Source organism: Stigmatopora argus, chromosome 24 (assembly GCF_051989625.1).
Source record: "Stigmatopora argus isolate UIUO_Sarg chromosome 24, RoL_Sarg_1.0, whole genome shotgun sequence".
Lineage (NCBI taxonomy): Eukaryota > Metazoa > Chordata > Actinopteri > Syngnathiformes > Syngnathidae > Stigmatopora > Stigmatopora argus.
The window spans coordinates 460605-484078 of record NC_135410.1 but is presented as its reverse complement, the minus strand read 5'-3'; the positions used below and the strand labels follow the sequence as shown (position 1 = coordinate 484078).

At 39.2% G+C, this 23474-nt stretch overlaps 1 protein-coding gene across 1 annotated transcript in view; it reads right to left on the bottom strand.

Annotated features, from left to right (window-relative positions):
• Positions 1 to 21209, bottom strand: part of bcar3 (BCAR3 adaptor protein, NSP family member) — a 57853-nt gene extending 36644 nt beyond the window's left edge. The window contains exons 1-4 of the mRNA XM_077594727.1: positions 21014 to 21209; positions 11657 to 11843; positions 10830 to 11063; positions 3426 to 3468 (exon numbers count right to left, since the gene is read on the bottom strand). Coding sequence (XP_077450853.1) covers positions 3426 to 3468; positions 10830 to 11063; positions 11657 to 11835 — 456 coding nt within the window. The 5' untranslated portion in view covers positions 11836 to 11843; positions 21014 to 21209. The remainder of the gene's footprint in view (positions 1 to 3425; positions 3469 to 10829; positions 11064 to 11656; positions 11844 to 21013) is intronic.
• Between the last annotated feature and the right edge of the window lie 2265 nt (positions 21210 to 23474).

Here is a 23474-nt window from a genome sequence, read left to right as displayed (position 1 = left end):
ACCTGTTAGGCAGTAAGTCATGTGTGATATGATCAATGTGTCAAAATATAATTTTGATGACTCAGGTGTTATATTGTTTCCAATGAAAAATCTAAAATTGGACAAATTGAATTTAATTTTATATAGTGTGTTTTTCTTATCTGTCATTTGAAGGCTAGTTGAGAGTCAAGAGTGATTCCTAGTTATTTAAATTCTTGATTGTTTTTCCTTATACAAAAGCGTTGGGTCGCTGTTAATTGTTGTTCTTTTTGAGAGGTACATACAGACAGTCGTAGATATGTTTAAGTGTAGTTGAGATCTTTCAAGCCTGTTATTGTTAGCCAGATATTGTTAATGATGAATTATTTTAAAAAGGTCTTGTAGCAATTATTTATTAAATAAATAATATTTAAATGACCAAAGATAGTCACTTGCTTTCTAAAGGCTCTCAAGTGTCAACTTCTGAATAGCTGTCCACTCGAGTGACCACTGTCCCTGAAAGGGTTAAATCAGAGCTAATCAAACAAACTTTTGTTAATTTAACATCTATAAAGTTAAAAAAAAAGTGAAAGCTTGTTGTTAAAAAAATTCCAATACCAAAATGTCCTCTAATTGTGGAACCACCATTATAGTATCACTTTTACTGGCAATACAAGTGGAGGGAAACATCTTATTGAGGGCAGCAAGGGACTAATTAAGATTCACTTCCAAGGCGCTATGGCTCAAAAGTAAAAGAAAGGATAAAGCGAGAATCTCGCAGGTGAGTTTTTTTTCCCATGGGAGATATCAGGCATCCTAGTAAAGACACGGAGCCAAATAAACTTGCGTTCCGGGACTGAGCTCGTATGTTGATTTACTTGTATCTCAAATCCCATAGAAATGAACTAAAAACAAATTATTTTGTTGCAACCCTCTGAAAAAAACATCAAAAACAGGATATTGGAATGGAAAAACATTTGTATTTGTTCTAATTCGCCATCTATAAACGGAGTAACAAATAACTAGCGGTTATGATGTTTAATAGTAGTAAAATTAGATGGAGAGAGAGAGAGGGACAGAGAGAGAGAGATTTTTTGCACGGCCACACGCTCATAACATAACAAATGAAAATGAACTTGGATTACGATACAGACACTCAAAAATAGTAAATTTAATCTACCCTTACAGTAAAACTTAATTCACATTTTGTTTTAAATCTTTATACGTTTCTTCTGCTGGGTTCGCTCTATTTGCCCTGCCTCCACCGTGACTTTCAGCTGCAGTTTTTAAAAGGAACCTATCGAGGGTTGTTTGCTTTTGTCTTCCCTTCAAAATATTCCGAAAACGATGCACACAAATGTCCTCACAATTGTATAATGCACGACCACTTGCCAACGGAAAGTAATTCCTCTCGTATTAGCAAACAAGCTCCGCCACGCGTACACTATTCTGCACTGACTAACGAGGAAAAAAAAACACTGAAAAAAATGCAACGCTCCACCCAGTGCTTGTAGAGACATTTACACGAGGTAGTTGCGGCGAGATAATATTCTCATAGGCAGCCTCTCTGTATGCTCGTATATCAAAATGTGTCTCGTATCTCAAGGTAAATATTTTCTCGAAATTTTACTCATATCTCAAATTGCTTGTTTGTCGTAGCACTCGTATGTCAAGGCATTACTGTACTGTCATGAACAGACACTTCCTTCCCTTGCATGCAAGCTTCCTGCACACATTTGGACTCTGCTCAATCACTGATGTGTGCCGAACAATGTACTTTTCATGCACGGCGTGCACTTTTGACCTCGTCCCCGGAAATAAGATACGAGAGCACCTGCGTGCCTGCGAGACTTTTTAATTTCCACGGTAAAAACGCAAACACACCTGGAATTCTGGCTGACAGTCACACGTTCACACCTATTATATAAGAGCTGGGATACAGTGGCCCCATGTGCAGTGAGAACACACTGTTGACTCTTGCTCAAAGTCCTGATTTGACCGACAAAACACTAGAACTCTTCGTGCGTGTGTGTGGGTGTGCGCGAGTGTGTTTGTTTGTGTTCTTGTGAGAAACACTGAGTTTGCTTTCCACACTTAGGCGTCAGCATCCAAACATATGTGCTAAAAGATGGTGGAAAAGTATGTTGAATAGACAGAAGGAGGAATGATGGAGTGGAAGAAATGAACCATACTGTCATGGTGATGAAGAAATTGTGTCGACATTACCTGCACTTGTGTAGTTCACTATGGAAGTCAGTTAATCTGCTATGTTTTTTTACTTTTTGGCAAATGTGAGTTCTGAAATGTTGGCGGAACATTAATGGTCATTATGTATATGGAAACTTAAAGAGAAGGCCAATCTAACACTGAATAAACATCCAATCACTACAGTAAATGTTTTATCTGGGCGTTTTCATCATCAGATGTGTTTCCACAAGTACCACATTCATTTGTTGCAGACAACATTTTTATTGTGGTGGTGGTCTATTTTAGATACTGCACATCTTTGAAATACTGTATGTTTTTTTTTATATTTGTCATTTTAAAAAACACACACGTTAGTGTTCATCTCCTATGAAGACCTTTAAGGAAACATTTAAAAGGTTTCTGGCAAAAAGGAAACGTAGAGAGAGGGAAAAAAACTGAGAAATCTCCAGTGAAAAGATAAGACTTAACAAAAAATAAATAAAACAAATCATATCTATATCTTTACCAAACAAATGTTAGTGCAATATTTTTTCAACCCCACATAGCAATGGCTTACTTTCACAAATTGCATTTACATAGTAAAAATTTTGTTTTAATACAGTGGAACGATAAATTGGATATCGACAGATTTATTTAGATATAAGATATGATGTTTCAAGGTTAAGCAGGGATTCAGACGGTGTACAAATTTCCCTTAGTGTCCATCATGTAAGTGAATTTATTCCCCCTTGAGTGATGGTTTTATTGCCACCTGTTGCACAGGGGTTGTTAAATGATTTCTCTGCTGCTTATAGTTCAGTTATATTACATCATGTTTTCTAACAGTTGTTTTTGCTAAAATTGAACATTGTATAAACATGTTCATTTATTTTGAAGTTATTCAGGATGGAGGAATGTCTAAAAAAAATAAAACACTGGAGCATGTTTCTGACTTATTTTTATCCTTGTATAGACAGTCCAGACTGAATAGAAAATATGTGGAATTGCATAAATGTGATGTGCTACTTTGTTGGCGTCAGTTTTAAGATAAGAAAAGCATTGACGTAAAAGTGTAGTCTTCATGTAAAGTTTAACCCATTATGAGTCACTAATCCCAACAATGACCAAAAATGCAATAATCCTAACATATTTTGTTTTTGCTTACATAAAGAGTGGACATCTCTACACCTGGTTTAAATTTCTGGGAAATTAAATAGAAAATCTCAATAGCCAAAGCTTTATTAATGAAAATTCGCTGTAAAACAAAACATTGCCCTTACCTTAACATAGTCCACTGCTGCATCCAAGCCGGCTATTGGTTCCCTGGGGAACACAGAGAGAGAAAAGGCCCGGTTTAGTGAGCACATCTTGTCCTTGGTGGTGGTTTTCCCACCAACAAACTGTCCTTGTTCTCTTGGTTCTTCTTTGCTTCCTACTGGAACTAGCCACTTCTGACTGGTGGCAATGCCTCTCATTCAAGAAGTCACATACATTCAATCATCCAAAGAAGCATCTTTATTGTCTGGTTTGGCAAAATGCTGGTCCAGTTCTGTCAGAGAAGGGACACAGCATGCAGCTATCCTAAGTTGACTGTATGGGAGAACAAGTAGTACAGTGCTTACTAGGCTCCTTCTAACTCAGGTCTTTCCCTGCCTCACTCACTTTCTCTCTCCCAAATTCCCTCCCTCCCTCTTGTCCCCATCATAATACACATCACAGCCCCACGCCCCAAACCCTGTGAGTCCACTGCCAATTTCACACAGACGTTTCGGCACACAATACACAGATGCGTCCTTGTTTATTTATTTATTTTCAGTAGCAGTAGTCAAATTAATACTTTGAAGTGGTTGAAGTTGTTCCACATTCTGCTCTGAACAACTTGAGATCCTGACCTTCTCCAGGAAGCTTATAGCTCACTAAAAAAAAGGTAATTAGCTCAAATCCTTTACTACTTGAGCAAGGTTGTTGGTTGAAGTCCCTTAAGCTTATATTAGTGTTCCCATGGGAATTTGAGCATAGGGCAGTACTTAACAAACCAAACACGTTCAGCCGTAAGCCCTCTCAGCTTTAATATGGCCCAAATATTGAATGGGATTTCATTACATAATAGAACAGAAGGCTGCATTCACGACAATTTCTGATCTTTATTCATAGTCCCTCTTCTAGCTTCTAATACTTTTGTGGCAAAAGATCGCAAAAAGTTAACAAATTTTGCATGAAAAAAAAATCTACTTAATTCATTTTTAAAGAACTATCTTCACAGCTTTCCTGAATGAATTCCCAAAAGATAGTGAACTCTATGTACATATAGATTTGTGACCAGTGCATAAAAAACATAATTATATGCACTCTAAGTTTTCTCACAATCACTGTTCCATAACGCCACCACAAGTGGGCTGAGCTAAGGAGTGGCGTCTAAAAGTTATTTTCACATAGTACATGCAACATTTGCGTGCAAGCATGTTTAGTTGGCTTGGGCTTATAATTTTGCTGCCATTGCGTATAATCATTGTCACATACTGTAGATCCATTTTGATTGTGTGACAGTAGGAAATTTAATTTTGGATAACATATAGAATGGCAAAGGCATAGAAATGATCTTGCTTTTTAGTTTTAATTGAATGAATGAATATATATATATATATATATATATATATATATATATATATATATATATATATATATATATATATATATATATACATATATATATATATATATGGAGAATCAGGAAGTTCCTCCTCGAAAGCCGCAGTAATAACATATTTTCCTCGGTTATTGCACAAGGTTTAAATTTAGTGTAACGTAAGATTAAAACATATTTTTAAATGTGTGTGTATAGTAATATAAGTTCATTTCAGTTAAATTTAAACTATGTTACGAGCGCATTGCAGTCAAGTCTCTCTCTCTCTGTCGTCCGCGTTAAGACGCTACAGTCTGTCTGTACTGAATAATGTCACATTTTAGTATTGAAGATCATAATGTCTAGATAGGTATTTGTCACTTTTTTGAGTAGGTAGTGAATTAGAACAAATAAAAATATGCTTCTTCATTGTAAAATCCTGTTTTTGGTGTTTTTCTTGGAGGGTGGAAACGGATAAATTTGTATTTAGTTAATTCCTGTGAGAAAAATTGATTTGAGATACGAGCAAATTGTCATACGAGCTCGGTCCCGGAATATATTAAGCTCGTATTTCAAGGTATTACTCTATCGGCAATGTTGTTGTGCCTTCACTGTATTGTTTGCGACTTATTGCCACCCAACCTGCCAACAAAGATATACTATCCTTCAAATTTAGGAATAGGGTAGTAATGATTGTGCCACCCATGCATTCCCCCTGAAATCTATTGACTGACGGTGGGCCTGTGTTAGGTGTCTTGAATATGTTGCAAATCCAGTCAAACGTGAGAAGGTTTAACAAGAGCAGAAAAGGAAAGGAGACAAAATGTGGTTGGAATGTGGAGGTTGAGCACTGGCCTTCCTGCCTACATATACTAACCACAGCTAACTTTGAATTTTTTATTCTGCTTGTTTTGCTGAAACAGCATCGCACACTTTTTGCTACCGTGACCACGAAACTGACCTGCTCCACAAAGAAAGGAAGAACGCAGAAAGAAGTCAAAAGTGGAAAGAGGAGGCTGCTCCCACCACAATCTTTTTCTGTCTTCTGTTGTTTTTTTGCTTACCGCATGACAGTTAGCATCACCACATGTGGGCGAATCTAGCATGGGAGTACGCCGTGTATGTGTGGTGTAATTGGAACTGTTTCAAAATGACTCGATGCAGTGTTAGTTTTTAGCCAACAGATGTCAGTACCAAATATTCTTTCTAGCACTGAGCTCATCTCATCTCATTTTCTGAAACGCTTTATCCTCACTAGGGTCGCGGAGGGTGCTGGAGCCTATGCCAGCTGACTTCAGGCAAGAGGCAGGGGACACCCCAAATTAATGGCCAACAAATCGCAGGGCACAAGGAGACAAACAACCATTCACGCTCACAGTCATACCAAGAGGCAATTTAGAGTGTCCAATCAGCCTTCCATGCATGTCTTTGGAATGTGGGGGGGAAACCAGAGTCACCAGAGAAAACCCACACAGGCCCAGGGAGAGCATGCAAACTCCACACAGGTGGACCGACCTGAATTTGAACCCAGGTCCGCCACTGTGAGTCCGACACGCTAACCACTCACCCACCAGGCCATGATAAAAGTGAAAAGCTGCGATTCTGTTATCCCACATCCCTGGAATTGAAAAGGACCTTAATGCCGGGTCAAATTCAAAACCCAAACTAGAATAAGACCTAATGGACAATTTAAAAGCAGCATTATGTTGATTTTTGGAAAAGGTTGCTTTTCTGGACTACTCCCTCTGTTCTTATCTTCTCACTTGGTGGTCTGCTGATGGGTCAACAGAAAGACAAACTGGCCAGTAGGAGCTAGAGCAACATAAGGTCGGGTGCCTAAGGTCAAGTGACAGTGTGAGTCAGGACGGACTAGCATACCATTGATACACTCCCTTAACATTTTTTTTCTCTAGGCAGATTTTGTATTAGTTTCAAATCAACATATCATTAGACACAAAGAGAAACAAACAGGAGTTCTGAGCATTTGTTTGAGCTGACCACAAGTTCATTTTCTTTTATATAGGCTTCTAAATGTTATACATATAGATGTGACCATAATATTTAATGGTATGAAACACAAAAGGGGATGGCCCGGTGGATGAATTATTAGTGCATCAGCCTCACAGGTCTGGGGTCCTGGGTTCAAATCCAGGTCAGTCCACCTGTTTACATGTTTCCCCCCCGAGCCTGCGTAGGCCGATTGGACACTCTAAACTGCCCCTAGGTATGGGTGTGAGTGTGCATGGTTGTCCCCCTCCTCATGCCCTGCGATCGGTTGGTCACCGATTCAATATGACTTAGGCTACTTGAGGTCTATCTTGTACCCCCGGGCACCACACTGTGCAGTAGAGCTATGGTCTAAAAAATACATGACATATAACCCTTCAATGTATGGTAAAACAACTAAATGCTCTTCCACTAGATGGCAGAAGGCACAATCATTTTACGTCCACCTGCCATTCACACAATAAAATTACTCATGGCTTTTTGCAAGTATATTAGCTTAACTCTATGAGTTCAACCAAGTTAGTCAATTTTTTAATTGTTAATCTCAGATTAAATGTTTTTTTTCTCAGTATTTTAGTACATTTTGAAGTTATGTGGGAATTAACCAGACCACTAATGGAGAAGTCCATTCCACAAGGCCTGAGCTCAGATAAAACTCTACAACTCTTGGATGGGAATCAATACGCCCAGCAAACCCAAAGGTAGCAGATTCGATTTCCTGCCCTGGTGACCTTGTCGAATCTAAGTATCCTTGAGCAAGATACTGAACCCGGCAGCCCGGTGGCGTGAGTGGTTAGCGTGTCGGCCTCACACCTCTGGGGTCCTGGGTTCAAATCCAAGTCACGTCCACCTGTGTGGAGTTTGCATGTTCTCCCCAGGCCTGTGTGGTTTTCCTCTGGGTATTCCGGTTTTGTCCCACATTGCAAAAACATGTATGGTAGGCTGATTGGACACTCTAAATTGCCCCTAGGTATGGGTGTGAGTGTGCATGGTTGTCCATCTCTTTGTGCCCTGCGATTGGTTGGCCACCAATTCAGGGTGTCCCCCACCTCTGGCCCGGATTCAGATGGGATAGGTTCCAGCACCCCCCACGACCCTTATGAGGATGAAGCGGTTCAGAAAATGAAATGACAAAAAAACCAAAAAAAGATACAGAACCCTGCATTGCTCCTGAAGATGGAGAATGATAATATTTTGCAAAAGCGCATTGAGTGCCATGAAGGTGGATTATACAAGTTTATACAAGTTAAAGTTCATTATTTATTATTCATTTATACAAGTTCAAGTTCATTTACCACATGCCAAACGTCTACAACTGCAATGTCAATCTCTGTTCCTGAGAAATCTGACAAATTAAAATACGTCTTTGAAAAACACGAATATGTTCACTGTGTAGCCACCTGCACTGTTTCAATGCGGCCTGGTCTACTTGTCCACCTGTCTGTCAGCAGTATATAAAATGTGCCCGTGAGCATTGGTAGAAAGATGGAGTGTGCAGACAAAGACTTCACAGTATTCTGTGATCTGTCATGCCACACCCTGACCCACAAAGGTAACCCAGATGCTGGGGGCTATGAACACAAACATGCGCTCATAACTGGATCAAAAACTGTCATCTGTAATTCTACACTAACCTCTGGGAGATAGGGAGACATGATGAAGGATGAGAAGCGATTTTTTTTGTGGGCATTCTCTCTGAAGTCGAACTACGAAAGCGCAACATCCCTAAGGCTTCTCTTTGCAGACATTTCATTGCCCACTCTGAGATGAAACTGCTTTCTCTGGGCAATAGCCATCCTAGTCTCAAGAGCGCCCTTTCCGAGACCCCTCTTAAAAAAGATAAAGTTAACTTAACCTCCTATGACCTGGCGTCCACATGTGTGGATGTCACATTTTTGGTTGTCAAAGACTACAATGTTTAATTTTGGACTACAAGCGTGTGATTTGGTGAGATAGCTGAGTCCCAAACGCACCAATAGCACTTATGATGTGGACATAATTTTTCTCACAAACTACATCATGTAAAAAGGTAATGCTTTGTTTTTACACTCATCAGGTCCCAATTAGCCAAAATATCAAAGAGAAAATAAAAATGCATGCCTTGCAAGAGTTTGGGTCCTAGGAGGTTAAAGTTAAACATTTATGTAGAGCTACTACTACACCCTAAAAATACTAAACTACTTCCACTTTAATATAATATGAATTCGTATGAATTGGCCCAGAGTCAGCTGTGATATGCTCCAGAACCCCCCATGACCCTAATGAGGATAAAGCGGTTCAGAAAATGAGATGAGAGAGATGAGATGAAGTAAAGGACGGCGACCCGGTGGGCGGGGGTTAGGGCATCAGCCTCACATTTCTGTCTGGGGTCGAGGGTTGAATCCCAGGTCAGACCTCACTGTGTGGAGTTTGCATGTTCTCCCAGGGCTTGCATGGGTTTTCTCCAGGTAATCTTGTTTCCTCCCACATCCCAAAAACTTGCAGGGTAGGTTGGTTGAACACTCTAAATTTCCCCCTAGGTATGAGTGTGGGCATGAATGTTTGTCCGTCTCCGTGTGCCCTGCGATTGGCTGGCCACCGATTCCGTTAATAGCAGAGCACATGGAGATGGAAAAGCATTCTTGCTCACCTAGGGGCAATTTAAAGTGTTCCCCCTCGCCTTCCATGCATGTTTTCTTATGTTTGAGGAAACCGGAGTACCCAATGAAAACCCACGCAGACCCGAAGAGAACATGCAAACTCCACAGAGGAAGGTCTGAACTCAGTGGGGATTGAACCCTCGAGTTTCACAATCAGTGACTGCTAAAACATTTTTTTTATAATTGCTTAACTTTGTGATTTTGCTCAACATATCTGTGTATATGGTTTGTTTTACGTTCAGTAAACATCAAGAGTTTGATGTTACATGTCCCTTACAAGCTACTACGAACTGTACTGTAATACGAGTGAAAAAGACATTGAGATTTTCACTCATTTCCTATTTATCTTTATCCAACACCTACTTGATGGAGGTCAGGGGTTTATAACCCTGTTCTCTCCCAACAGAATAGTTTTTGTTTATGCAGGTGTGCTTAATGTTGTGGCTTGTGAGTGCATATTATCAGTTTTTACAAGTTCCATCCACCACTTGCTGTCCTATTCTCACTATCATTGCGAGTGTGTGGGAATTTTTCCCAGCTGACTTCTAGCAATTGGTCAGTTGTCAATAGGATTCACACAGTCTTATATTAACACGACTAACGTGGATGGTTTTAGAATGTGGTAGGAAATGGAAGTACCAAAAGAATACTCTGAGTTGAGCTTGCATTTGAACTAAAAAAATAAATAAACATAAATAAACTGTGCGGCAAAAGTGCTAACCCAGAAAGTCTCCAAGCGTTAAATTCTAGTTGTTACCTTTTTTTTTCCAGGGTTGTGGGGTTAAACTGGCACTGGGTCCGTTTAATTTTAACACTAAAATTGGTGAATCTTTAAATCCACCATTCGACTAATTCAACCTTTTTGACAGAGAGAGCCATAAACAACTCATATTTTCTAATGTTATTTCTGGAGAGCCATTCTCAGAATTGAAAAGTAAAAATATATGAAAGTGTGATTTTTTTGGTCATTTGACCACTTATAAAGTACAAAAAGTCTGAATTCTTTTGACAGTATTGTTTTGCTGTTGCTAATCAATCAGTATCAATGAGATTATGCATGCTGAAGATTAATGAAAAACTAAATTATGAATTAAGTGGTGCTAAAGGTTCAGTCAACGCCACAGGGTCGATGTGACACTGCTATTGGTGCGTTTGGGACTCAGCTATCTCACCAGTGATTTCCATATTTCACTTCACAGGTTAGTGGAGAGCCATATGCACCCATGGAAAGAGCCCTGAGCCACAGGTTCCCTACCCCTGGACTAATTGTTTCACACAGCAAAATGGTTTGTTTCAACACCTTCTGGTGTATGCAATCCATGGGAAATGTCCTAACATTACTGAGTTTGCTCTTCTATACAAAGTGAAATGTAATTAACATGCTGTGCACAAGGTACGTAATCATTTTTGCTTACCCATAATTATGGACACCGTCGTTTATATGTTGTACCAGTGGCGATTTCATGGCCTGGTGGACTTGTGCAGCTACCAATGTAGAGCCCCCATTAGATACTGTCTGAGAGTGATTGGTTCTGGGGTCCCAGGTCTTGGTGAAGCCTCCCTTCTTGTGCCGGGGCAGAGTTCCATGAATAGATATGTTCTTGTACGAAGCTGCTGAAAACTCTGTGCTATTGCAACCTGGAATGAGACTAAGATATGGGGGGAAATCATATAAAACAAAATAATGCAGCCATATGTTAATTTATATTTCTGTTTATTTGCAAATGGTTACCAATCTTATGGAGCTGGTTTAATAAGAAAATAAGTAGCTGCTAAATTGCTTGATCACGCTACAGTATTTGGGGTACATTGTGTGTTGTGTAGCGGCTGTGCTAATCACTTGGTTCCCGTTCCATCTAAATAAAAATTTTAATGACAAATTGAATGTAAATAGATTGCACCTCCATTATTTATGATACGATAGATAATTAGATAATTTCATCTTCTGATAGTGCACGAAAGAATCTTCCCAAAATTAAAGCCAAATTTACAAAGAAACAAATCTATCTAATCTAAAAAAAATGTCCACCTCAAACACAAGGTCAGAAAATACCAGGTTGACCTTTTAATTATTATTTTTTTAAATTTCAGTAATGTAAATGCAAAGAGCAACTACTGTATGTTGTTCTTTAACATAGAAAAAGGTAAAAATATTACCAAAAGTACTAGTTTGTGGTTTTAAAAGAACCAAAAATTGTAATATGTTTGGATCAATGACACAGTTTCAATAATATTGGCCCACCTTGGTCGAGTGCTGAGAAGGTCCATGGAGGAGGCAATGGAGGTTTGCAGTTTCCTTGAGGGACAGCTTCTCCCACTGGGAGCACCAAGAGCAGGCACATGGACATGGGAAGTGCCACCCAGTGTGTGATGTGCATGGAGTGTCCTGGGCAAGCTGGCAAAACGCCCTTCTGCCATCATTCTCCACTCTATGAAACAACAAAGCAATCATACTGACATGGAATCAAACTATCAATTATGTTTAAAGAAATATAAGAGGTGGACTTTATTTGTATTATTGATAATACGCACTATTGCGGTGGCCCGGCGGATGACTCGGGAGCCACATGTGGCTATTTTTATGGGTGCGTATGGCTCTCCCTTAACATGTGAGCAAAAATATGGAAACCGCTGAGTCCCGAATGCACCAATAGGAGCGTCACGTTAGCCCTGTGGTGTTGACGGAACCTTTAGCGCCACTTTAACTATAATATTTTTTATTGTGTGGGTTTTTTGGGGTCCTGTCAACACTCAAAGTACAAAAAGTCTCATAATTATTTAAACTACATAATTACACTGTTGCTAGGGGGGAGGATCAACGAGAGTGTGCGTTCACAAGGGAGTCTAAAAGAAGAAGAAAAAAAGATTATAGCGGCGGTAGAGGTACATTTTAGCTTGCAGGTTAACGGTGAGCCATATGCACCCAACAAATGAGCCACATTTGGCTTGCAGGCCTGCATTAGAATCTTCTGCATGCATACTCTTATTGATCCTGATTGATTAGCAACAGTGGAACAATGTTTTCAAAAGAATTCAGAGACCTTTTGTACTTTAAAACTCCATATATTTTGACTTTTAAATTCCAAATATGGCTCTCAAGGAATAACATTTCAAAATATGAATTCTTTACGTCGCTCTCTCTCAAAAAGGTTCCCGACCCCTGGGTTAGCGTGTCGGCCTCACAGTGGTAGACCTGGGTTCAAATCCAGGTCGGTCCACCTGTGTGAAGTTTGCATGTTCTCCCCGGGCATGTGTGGGTTTTCCCCGGGTACTCCGGTTTCCTCCCACATTCCAAAGATATGCATGGTAGGCTGATTGGACACTCTAAATGGCCCCTAGGTATGCTTGTGAGCGTGAATGGTTGTTTGTCTCCTTGTGGTTTGCGATTGGCTGGCCACCAATTCAGGCCACTTCTGGCGCGAAGTCAGCTGGGACAGGCTCCAGCACCCCCCGTGACCCTTTTGAGGATAAAGCGGTTCAGAAAATGAGATGAGAGATGCTGTAATTAAAAGCAGGAGAAACTAAACGAAAATATGAACCTATGCCTATGTATGAACATACAATTTTCAAAAACCTAGGTCACAACAAAGTAACACAATACGTACTACATTTTTTTGAATTGATCCATGATTTTTTAAAATCTGATCTGAAATATGTACACATATACACAGGCACACCCTGCACAAAATTCATGGAGAAGCAAAGTTATGCAGACACAAAAAGAATGATTACAACAGGTGTTGGGGCAGCTATCCATATGCTCACACACCCTTTCACATTGTCTTGGACATAAAGCAGACATTCCCTGCAGGGCGATCATTCTTATCATAACATGATATCATTTGTTTCGAATGTTGTTTCCATAACTCCATTTTGAAAGGAAGCTAAAGGGATTCAAGTGTTTATTGAATGTTAATCTCAACGTATAGTGTACTTGGGCATAATGCTGAGGATGTACGACTACAGACAACATGAAAATGGCAGTCATGATCAGTTTAAGATTGGAGAGCATAAATTCATTAATTCTAAATTTTGAATTGGACATTCATTCATTTATTCCTCTGCTGTACTACTTATCCTCACTAAGGTCATAGGGGTGCTGGAGGAAGACCCTAAACTGGGTAGCAGCTAATTCCAGGGCGCATAAATTTAAAAAAAAAAACAGAATAATTGAATGCTTAATCTCAGAATTGTGAGGCGGACATGCTAACAACTCAATCCACTTTGACCCCCGTTTTGAATTAGGATTCCTAAAAATAATCCACACTGGATGGGAATTGCAAAGAAGATCTTGAACAAACAACGAGGGAGCCAAATTCCAATATTACATCGCAGTGATCCCATTCTCAAAATATATACACTTACCGTTCCCACGAACAATGGCAATAAATTCTACATTGTTTTAACATTTAATTTAGCACAACTGTCAAACTTGTACAGTGCCATTACTAGATTTGTGTCACTAGATTCCGTCTTATTACGTCTAGTGCAGGCAACAAACTGTACAGAACAAGATGTTTGTCACTGATGGAAAACTGAGCATCCTGATAAATTCCCCTGCTGCATGATGATGAGTAGACTGTGCTATTATCTGCTCAAGGCAAAACATGATGTTTCCAGACATACAGCAATGTCAGTCTTAGTTACGCTTGATTTAGAGCAGCCATTGTGTCCAAGGTCAATGGAAGAGCATCATTTAACCATAATAACTTTTCAATTCAAATGTTGAAGGAAGCTTTTCTGTTTCTATTTGTACAAATTGATCAAATTATAAAAAGGGAAGGAAGGAAGTTTTAAATTTGGCTAATTGTAGCAGTGTGGTTTAAATACCTGCCTCCTCGGTTCTTGTTTTAAATCCAAAACGAGTCAGCTTGTTTTCCCCATGCTTACATGTGATTTGGGAAATCTGATTTCCTATCACCTTCATAATAGGTTCACTATAGACCACCTATCGGTTTTCTGAGAATAGAGGCACACCTGGACAGAATTTCAATACTATGTACCCGACAGTGGCGGGCCGTCAGGGGCTTCATGGCCTTCTCTGCTGGCCTAAGAAGTATCTGAATCATATGTTATATTTTGTCCATCAATACTTATTAAATAATTCCAAATGGTCTGTTAGCTTCCTTTTATTGCTTTTCCTCCTGGTTGCACTGCTTCCAGATGTGTGTTTTCATATTGAAGCATTTAACCAATCACATTTCAGCCATTATTTGTTGCCAGGGTCAGAAATCTGCCTCAAGGCCTTCACAATCAGTTCTGCAGGCTCTGCTGCATTAAACAAGCGTCAATAAGACTGTTGCTTTAACCAATCAGATTTCGAGTTGGCAACACCACAATGCCTTGTCGCAGGCGTAGGGATACGCCATTGGCTTCTCGCAAGCATAGGGATACGTCACCGCTTTCACCAACTATGATTGGCTAGTGATTAGCCAGAGCTACAAAACTGTATCTGTAGCGCGCTGCACAAGCAAATATATTGTTGTGTTGATTTAAAGCCATTTTCAAGACGGACTATGCCAGAAATAGGACAGGACAGGCTCGACTGTCAGCATTAGCTTCGATGGGGATATAAAAGAAGGAAGAAAGAAAGGAGGATGGATATTGTGTACAGTTAAAAAGGATTTTTGGTGAGTAAAATATGGCTATATTCCTAAATAATATTTCAATTGTGGGCCCGGTTCTGATATCTGAAAAGCTCCAGTGTTTGTATTTAAGCTCCAGTGTTTGTATTTAATCACCAAATGCTGCTAGGAAGTGGATTTTACCCCATTTTAGTGCAATTTTTGCCGTTTCGCCATTGACGTCCATTGCTGTCTTTCCCCGGGAAAATAACCCCCCCCCCCCGGCCCGGTTGTAATGTCTGAAAAGCTCCAGTATTTGTATTTAATCATTAAATGCTGCTAGGAAGTGGATTTTACCCATTGAAGGCGCTACGATAAAATGCACGGACCGCCACTGGTACCCGATGACAGCGAGTTTTAACATACCCAACACTGTTTTGATTTGCAAGCTACTTTTTAAAGTCTTCTTTTTAAATTAATCTTCTTACATATGGATATATTTTCAGTATGTAATATAACTGTACTATAGACTGTTTTTTCCCTTCTCTTACATAGAAAAACACATTTTTGTTCTTTTAATCATAATATTTTGGTGCAAAGACGTCTCTAAATAATTAAGAATATTTTTTTGTGAAAAATGACACTGAATGCAGTGAATTTTCACTCCTTGGCATTTCTCAATTAGCTCTTAGTAGAAGTTGATAGTGCTTTGAAAAGTCACAAAGTGCCCTTATTGGACATTTTGGAGAAAAATAGTATTGAGGGCAAGGTTGAATGTCATCTCCCTTATGAAAAAAAATGAGATCCATCTTGCTGTTATGTACTGTACATGTCAATCAAAGCTAAATGCTATGACATATAAGAGGCTATGACAATTCCTCTGCTAAAGCTTGATTAGTTTTCTTTTTTGTCTATCAAAAGATATATCTAATAGGGATTATATCAATTTTTTGGGGGCAATTAATGTAAAATCTTAGTTTGAACTCATGCCATGGTCCTGTCCCTTGGACTGCAAAAAATGTAAGGCTGAATTTTAAAAAATAAAAAAAATAAAAAGAAAGGAATTTATTTGTCATGACAGAATGGTTTCTCTTCGGTCGTAATTACCTTTAATCCTTTAAAAAAATGTCCACATAAAAAAGATACATTTTTAAATATAGGCGGTTACTTTCAAACATATTAATCATCATTTGTGCCGACCTCTTGAAAGTTTTGCCCTTCTATTAAAAAAAAAAGTGTGTTTAAAATTCCCTATTGACCTGACACTGCAAATAATTAAGAAATGAAGGCCTAAATATTTGTTCTACTGACAGACCAATCCAAAATGTAGTACTATCGTCCTGACTACCAGGAAAAAAAAATGTTGTCCCTTGTGCTTTTGCTTTGTTGTTCTGCAGCCTTTGCAACTGTACTGTCTAACTTATAACTATGCCTTTTCTTGCTACTGTCACAATGAAATTTCCCAAATACGGGATGAATAAAGTTATCCAATCCAATCCAATCACATTTATTTTGAAATTCCCCGATCTGTGTGAAGTAATTGGAATACTGCAAAAGAAATTTGGTATCATTGGAAAGCTCTGAATGTCCTCTATAAAGTGCAAAAAAGTTAATGCGATTGGATGCACTGGGTGGGAGATATTTCGGTTTACAAATTTCAACTACTGGTAGTCAGGAGGACACAGTATAAAATTATTATCATGCTGGAGGAATGTCATTAACCCTGTTATCTTAAGCCTCATCATAATACAAAAAAATGTGTTCTATAAAGCGCTGTACCTGGAGTACAAGCTTTTTAAATAATTATTTAATATATGTGTAAATTGTCTCTTGACCTACAGTATACATAAGTAGGAAACAGAGTAGCAGGGGGTGTTTGAGCTCCTCTATTAAAATGATGATACCAATTAAAATGCAAACGTAGGTTTAGTATCAGCCACAGCTGACTACTCTACAGCCTTTTCAGCATGACAAGCAATGTCTAAAGACTAACAAAAAAAACTGTAAATCCAATTCAGGTCCAGCTGAAGCATGCTGTGTTAGTAGGGATTTCTGTGAGGGGCACAACGACTACAGGAGGACCTATTATAAGACCCTGAGGGATGGTCAGCTGTGTGTGTCTGTGTATTTGTGTGGCCCTGACCATCTGCTAGACACACACATCCTTTCTTTAGGGAAGAAAGGACACACTATCACTGAATGAAAGCACAGACATTCACCCCTCAAGATCATACGTCTTAGGTCAATATTGGTTTTAATTTCCAAATTGATTTCCATTCTTCATTTGGTCTCATCTGTAGCCACTATATTTGCATAAACAGATTTAAATTAATTAGCTTTGCCTTTTGCTAAAATGTCCTTTCTAAAACCACCCTTTCATGTGCTGTCACCCCTTCTTCTTACTGCCTTGACATGTCTTTAGCCCTCCCCCCCTACCCCTTTTTATGCAAATACTGCAATATCTGTTTCGATAATACTCGAATCAGATGCATGTACTATGTCAGGCATCCCAGAAAATCTAAAACATATAAATTATATTGTATAATGCAGTGACAGCTCGGCAGCTGATTGGTTAGTGCGTCTGCCTCACAAGGGGGGACCTGGGTTCAAATCCAGGTCGCTCCACCTGTGTGGAGTTTGCATGTTCTCCCCGGGGCTGCGTGGGTTTCCTCTGGGTGTTCTGGTTTCCTCCCACATTCCAAAAACATGCATGGTGGGCTGATTGGAAATCTAAATTGCCCCTGGGTATTGGCTCCAGCACCCCCGCAACCCTAACGAGGTTAAAGCGGTTCAGAAAATGAATGAATGAATAATGTATTTAGCAATTTTTTCATTATTTTGGTATCTAACTGATCAGCAAGAGGTAGAGTAGATCCTGGATTATTTTTGGAAATTTCAATTTAACGATAGCTGTTACCGCCAGGCATGGCTGGTGAATGGCAGTCCTGGATAGTATCCATTAATTATCCTTTTCTAGTTTACTCATTCCGTGAAATGAGACTTATTTTGTGGAGAAATGTCAAGACATCTTAAGCAGGTGGGAGGTTATGGTGCAAACATTTGTTAATAGTTATTTATATAGTGCTTTCTCGTTTGACAAAGACATTTTTTTTCATCTTTTGGCAATGCAGCAATATTCCCCATCTATAATTTTATTTTTAAACAAAGAGTCGCTCCATGTAGCATAAATAAACAACAAAGACTTGCTACAATTACACTAAATATTCTCCTGCGTTCCGCTAAAGAAACGATGGCTGTAGTTTATTGTGACATCTGGACTTGAAGAAGCAAAACTCGCATTTCATTTCCTGTGAAGACATTTTGAGGATGTGAAACAGTTAAGATTCAGATGCGTGTACTGTTAAACTGATTACATCTGCATCAGATCACGAATTTACAATTTCAAATCATGTTAAACTATTTAAAATGTGATAAAAAGATGTTATCTGAAGGGCTTACTCAACAAACACCCCGTGTATCGAATAAAAAGAACAATTAATTGCGGTAATCGATTGCTTATTGTGCCATTCCTCAAAGAACTACCGAGTGGATTTAACACATCGAATCAGTTTGTAGCAACAAATGTGTATCTGTAGTGTATAACCACGAGTGGTTTTGGCATGTGTTGCCATTGGAATTAAAGTTCAAGGAGGTTGATGAGAGAACGTCATATCAACTAGTCTCCTAGCCAATTGTGGTTATAAACACTCAAAGACGTTTTGTAGCACAGATAGCTGCTCTCACTTGAAAAATAATGAAATTGGGCATATGCTACATGAACTAAGGTCTTGAGTTGAAGATCATAAACAGTGCACAAAGTATTGGGCGAGGAAACAAGTCCACATTAACAGGAAGAGGAAATGTCAATTTGAACATCTAGACAGCAGACAGCTCGCTTTAGATGATTACTTGCAATAAAACAAAAATAAACCAACATTTCTCACGATTACAGTTCATACTCAATGCCACTCTCTAATCTTATCCAAGCAAGGGTGAGGAAAGAAAGTGAGGGTCATGATTAATACTCTGGTATTTTCATAATATGCGGATAGATCACCACAATATATATTATAGTTGTAATTCACCAGAAGACAATGTACCTTTAAAAAAAAGAATTACATCTACAACACAATGTTTTTGAGTTAATACGGCGTACATCTTCAAGATGCAAAATGCTCTCAAAGCACAAACACACAATAGGGAAGACGGACACGAACATCAAAATACTTGGGAATAAGGGGTTTCCTCTGGCAAGCTACAAGTGTCTTCCTGCTTTGGTCAACACGCAAAACACGCATGCATGCACTTGAACACACGGACACATACTACACACGAGTGCATTAGTCAAACCACCCCTGGCCTGAAGTGAACAATGGGAACAACTGTCACATGACTACAGCTCAGAGCGAGCCATTGTTTGCAGAAAGAGAGAGGTGTCCTACTGCGCTCTTCAGCATGTGGGCCCACCAGTGTGTATGTGTGGGTCCATGTTATATTCATGCTATTAAAGCCCACAGCAGTAGCTGTCATTTAACTTACATGTGAACCTTGCCTAAATTCTCCATATACATAAGCAAAGATCGTTCAATATTGATACCTTTTAGAATTCAGTGCAATACTAGTATTCTTCATTGCTTGTTCACATTCAAGTGAACAACTCCAATTAAAATGCCACCCCAGTCTGTTTCTTTTGATAACATCTCTTTTTGTGTAGTATTTGACTCAGTTGGCTAATAGGTCAAACGATATCATCACTGATGGCATAGTAGTACTTTTTCCTGACTTTAGTACAAGCAACGTGGGATCAGTTCCCACTCAGTGAGAGAGTGACAGTGGATGCTTTGTGTATCTCTGTGCCCACAACTGACTAATAACGAGACAAGGCCAGGGTGTAGTTTGCCTAAGGGCAAATAATCTTTGACCATGTAATGCATGCAATTTTAATTATTTGTACATTATGGAAGGTTGCCTTTAAAATGTCTTTTATTGGTGAACATGAATCCCACTGCTGAAAATGAAAAGTCAGAATGTGAGACAGAAAACATAATAGACCAAAAGGCAAATGATGAGTTTTAAAAAGTGGGAAAATTATAGTTTTTTTCTTTTCCCTTTATCTCTAAGAAGTATTTTACAATCTCTCCAGTGGGGGTTCCAGTCAGAGGACACTCATTCACCCAATAAAAACTTTCAATGCATTTCCAGGAAGTTAAATACCTTCTAGAAGAAAATTTGATTATATGGATTATCGTGTCAGGAGTGGCTCAAAATTACGGTTGTTGTAGAAAGTGAAACTTGTTGTTAGTCAACAAGTCTAAGTCATAGTAGTTATGGTTGAAATACTAACCACCACATGCCACTAAAGCAACAAGCAAAAATACACATGCACACCCATGCAAACACACAGACACATCAGCCCAATGTTACGAGACCTCTAACAATATCAAGTTAGAACTAAATTCGGATAATGAGTCTATTTTAAAAAGGAAACTACGCTGAATGATTCCAACCCCCAACACATGCCAATACACACGCATATGCCCATCTCTGGCTTTTCAATGTAACTACTTCATTTTATTCTGTTCCCAAATAAAACAGTGAAACCTTCCTAACTTAAATTGGTATTATTTGCTCTATAATGCAATTTGCAGACAATAAATGAAACCATCTAAGAGAAAATTCACAAATCCAAGCAACATAAAACAAGAAAACAAATAAAGATCAAGGTCTTATCTATCTTCTTGTAATTGTTTCCTGGAGGGGTTTCCACAGCCTAGACCACTAACTCACGCAACCACAGCAACACCCAGTGCCTTGGGATGCCCATTTATTCCCCCTCAGAATCCCATAATAAAACTCATTCTTCAGATGAAAAAAGACTCCCCAAAAAGGATGTGACAAAAGCAAAGCCATATTTGTCTTTTCTGACTTGCCTAAGCATTGACAGCACAATATGTAAACATCGTCAAGAGGAGATGAAATCTACATTTAACATCTTCATTCCTACACATGCAGACAGTAAATGAAACACCACCTACCTGATATTGGTCTCCTTAAAGTTTGAAATTCTCCCTATTTATATTCTTTTTACTTATTATTTATTCGGATTCATAGTTTGTTTGACTGAGCAACTAGGAGAGTGACTGGAGGAGATCAACTCTCACGCTGTCTCAGACAGGATACAACAAGCATTGGTGCTCTATGGCAATCGCTGCCCTCCTCTTTCCCCCTCCAGGGTGTGATTTGCAAGTCCACTCCCCCTCTACCTCACCATCTACTGTGCAGGGGTTCCTTTCTTTTTTCTTTTTGCCCAGTTGTGTGTTGCACTCCACTCCCCGCCCTATTTCAACAAATCCTGCCCCCAACACAGAGCAAAACTCCCCATAACTCCCCACCCCCTGCTCTCCACAGCTCATCTTTTCTTCCGTGTTGCCTTCACAGCTTCATATTTCCTTGCTCTCAGTCTTTTTGTGAAGAATTTTCACACTACCAACAACTAACTGGGTGCTCCGAAATGATTGAGACTTAGGGTACTCAGACGTTTGGTCGCCGGACATTTGGTCGCCGGACGTTTGGTCGCCCGGAAGGTTATTGATAATTACCATTTAAAATTGTTGCTCAAATTCCCTAAATACAAACTGCGAATTATTATTTAGTCCTACTTAATGCCCTATTAGTTATTAGGCTAAAGAAAAGCTCCAAATGTCCTGTACTTTTATTGTGTTTTGTTGGAGAACTTGTTAAGACCCTGACTGACGTCCCTTCCTAAGGGGACAACTCATGTACATACAAACTCTTATACACTCACATGTCCGCTCAGTGAAACTGCTCAGGGCCATTGTTGGCTTTGATTGATGCATAGACCGTGTTGTTTTACCTTGTTTTGTCGCCGGACTTTTGTTCGCCGGACGTTTGGTCGCCGGTTGTTTGGGTCCGGGCGACCAAACGTCCGCGACCAAACGTCCGGCGACCAAAAGTCCGTCGAACAAAAGTCCAGCGACCAAACGTCCGGTCACGGAGACTTAGTATGTTGCCATGTGCAGCCATGGCTTGCACTTAGTAACTTGGAGAGCAGTTGGGAAAACGCAACCACTTGACTCAGGGTTGACTAACATACATTAGTCAGTACTGAGTGAATTCTTTTCATAAAGACGTTGAAAATGGCAGCAGGATTTTCCATCAAACCATCTAAAATATTTTCCTGAGACTCATTATTACACGTTATTAGAACAGCAAAGTCATCATAAATGTATGGTTGCTTGATTGTGTGTTTTGCACAGGCTCCAAGCAAAACACTCGGATGTATTTGTCCTCCTTGTGTTGTCTTGCGTTGATAACACGTAGATGTGTGACTGTGTGTCAACATGTGTGTTCACTTCCAAGAAAACAACAATCCCATATCTGTATTGAAAGGTGATCAGACAGCAGTGTTCCAGAAGTTGAGGGCACATTTTGAGAAAATGAATTTCTCAAAAACTATTAGGTAGCTAAAAAGGCATACGATATGTTGTGTGCCTGTTTTTGTTAAATGTAATGGAAAGTTTCAAGAGGTTGAATTTGGCCAATCTGGGCTAGATAACAGCTTTTTTTTTACTCTGGCCTCCCAGTTCTCCAGTAGACCCTGTGATTTCTTCTTGTGGAAATGCCTGGTCTCCATTTTTGCCAGAACAACAAAGCTGTTGAAACCATTAACAATTTAATGCTGTAACACATCTGACAAGAATTAGACTATTGCCTTGTTGTATGCAGAGGGACCAATGGTGCTCACATTGAACATCTTTGAATACCCTATTAAAAATAACCCTGAATTTGTATATTCAATTCCATTTTCAAGATATTCAATGTCAGAATGTGTCAGAGACTTCTTGAACAGTCTTGATTTTGATAGAAAATTAGAATTCAACTAGCAAGCTAAAATTAGTCTTATCCAGACTACATATAACTTCCATCGAAAGTCTTCCTTGTTCGTGAATCAAATACTTTGGCTGGAAAAACAAAAAACAAAGTTCAATGTAAACAAACCTAATGGCCCCCATTACATTCACTTCAAAAGAATACCACTCCCTGAGAGTTTTGTCCCTCAAAGAGTAATTTAGACATGTTACATTGCTGGTAGAGGTATCTGGAGTGGGTTGCCTCACAAATGGAATCACTGGCCGTTGTGAATGGGCTCGAAAGGCCATGAAGGTAAGCACCCCTGTTTTGTCGAAGAGGTGACATAAAAAATTGGCTGTCAACAAATGAGGCCAGCATATTGGATCCAAAAGAGTAAGTTCCCGAGACTGTTTTTTTTCCTTCCAAAGAGTGTTTTAGTTACTTACAGTTACCTGCAAAAGTTTTGTCAAGAGAACACCCTAACACCATGTACAGAAGATCGATTTAAGGCTAACCACAAACGAGCAGGAAGTGAATGTGGCTGCAGTGAAGACTCGGATAAACATGGTGTGAAGCCAAACATTTAAATAAAATTGTTGTTTGCTTTCTGTAAAGCTTATGTAA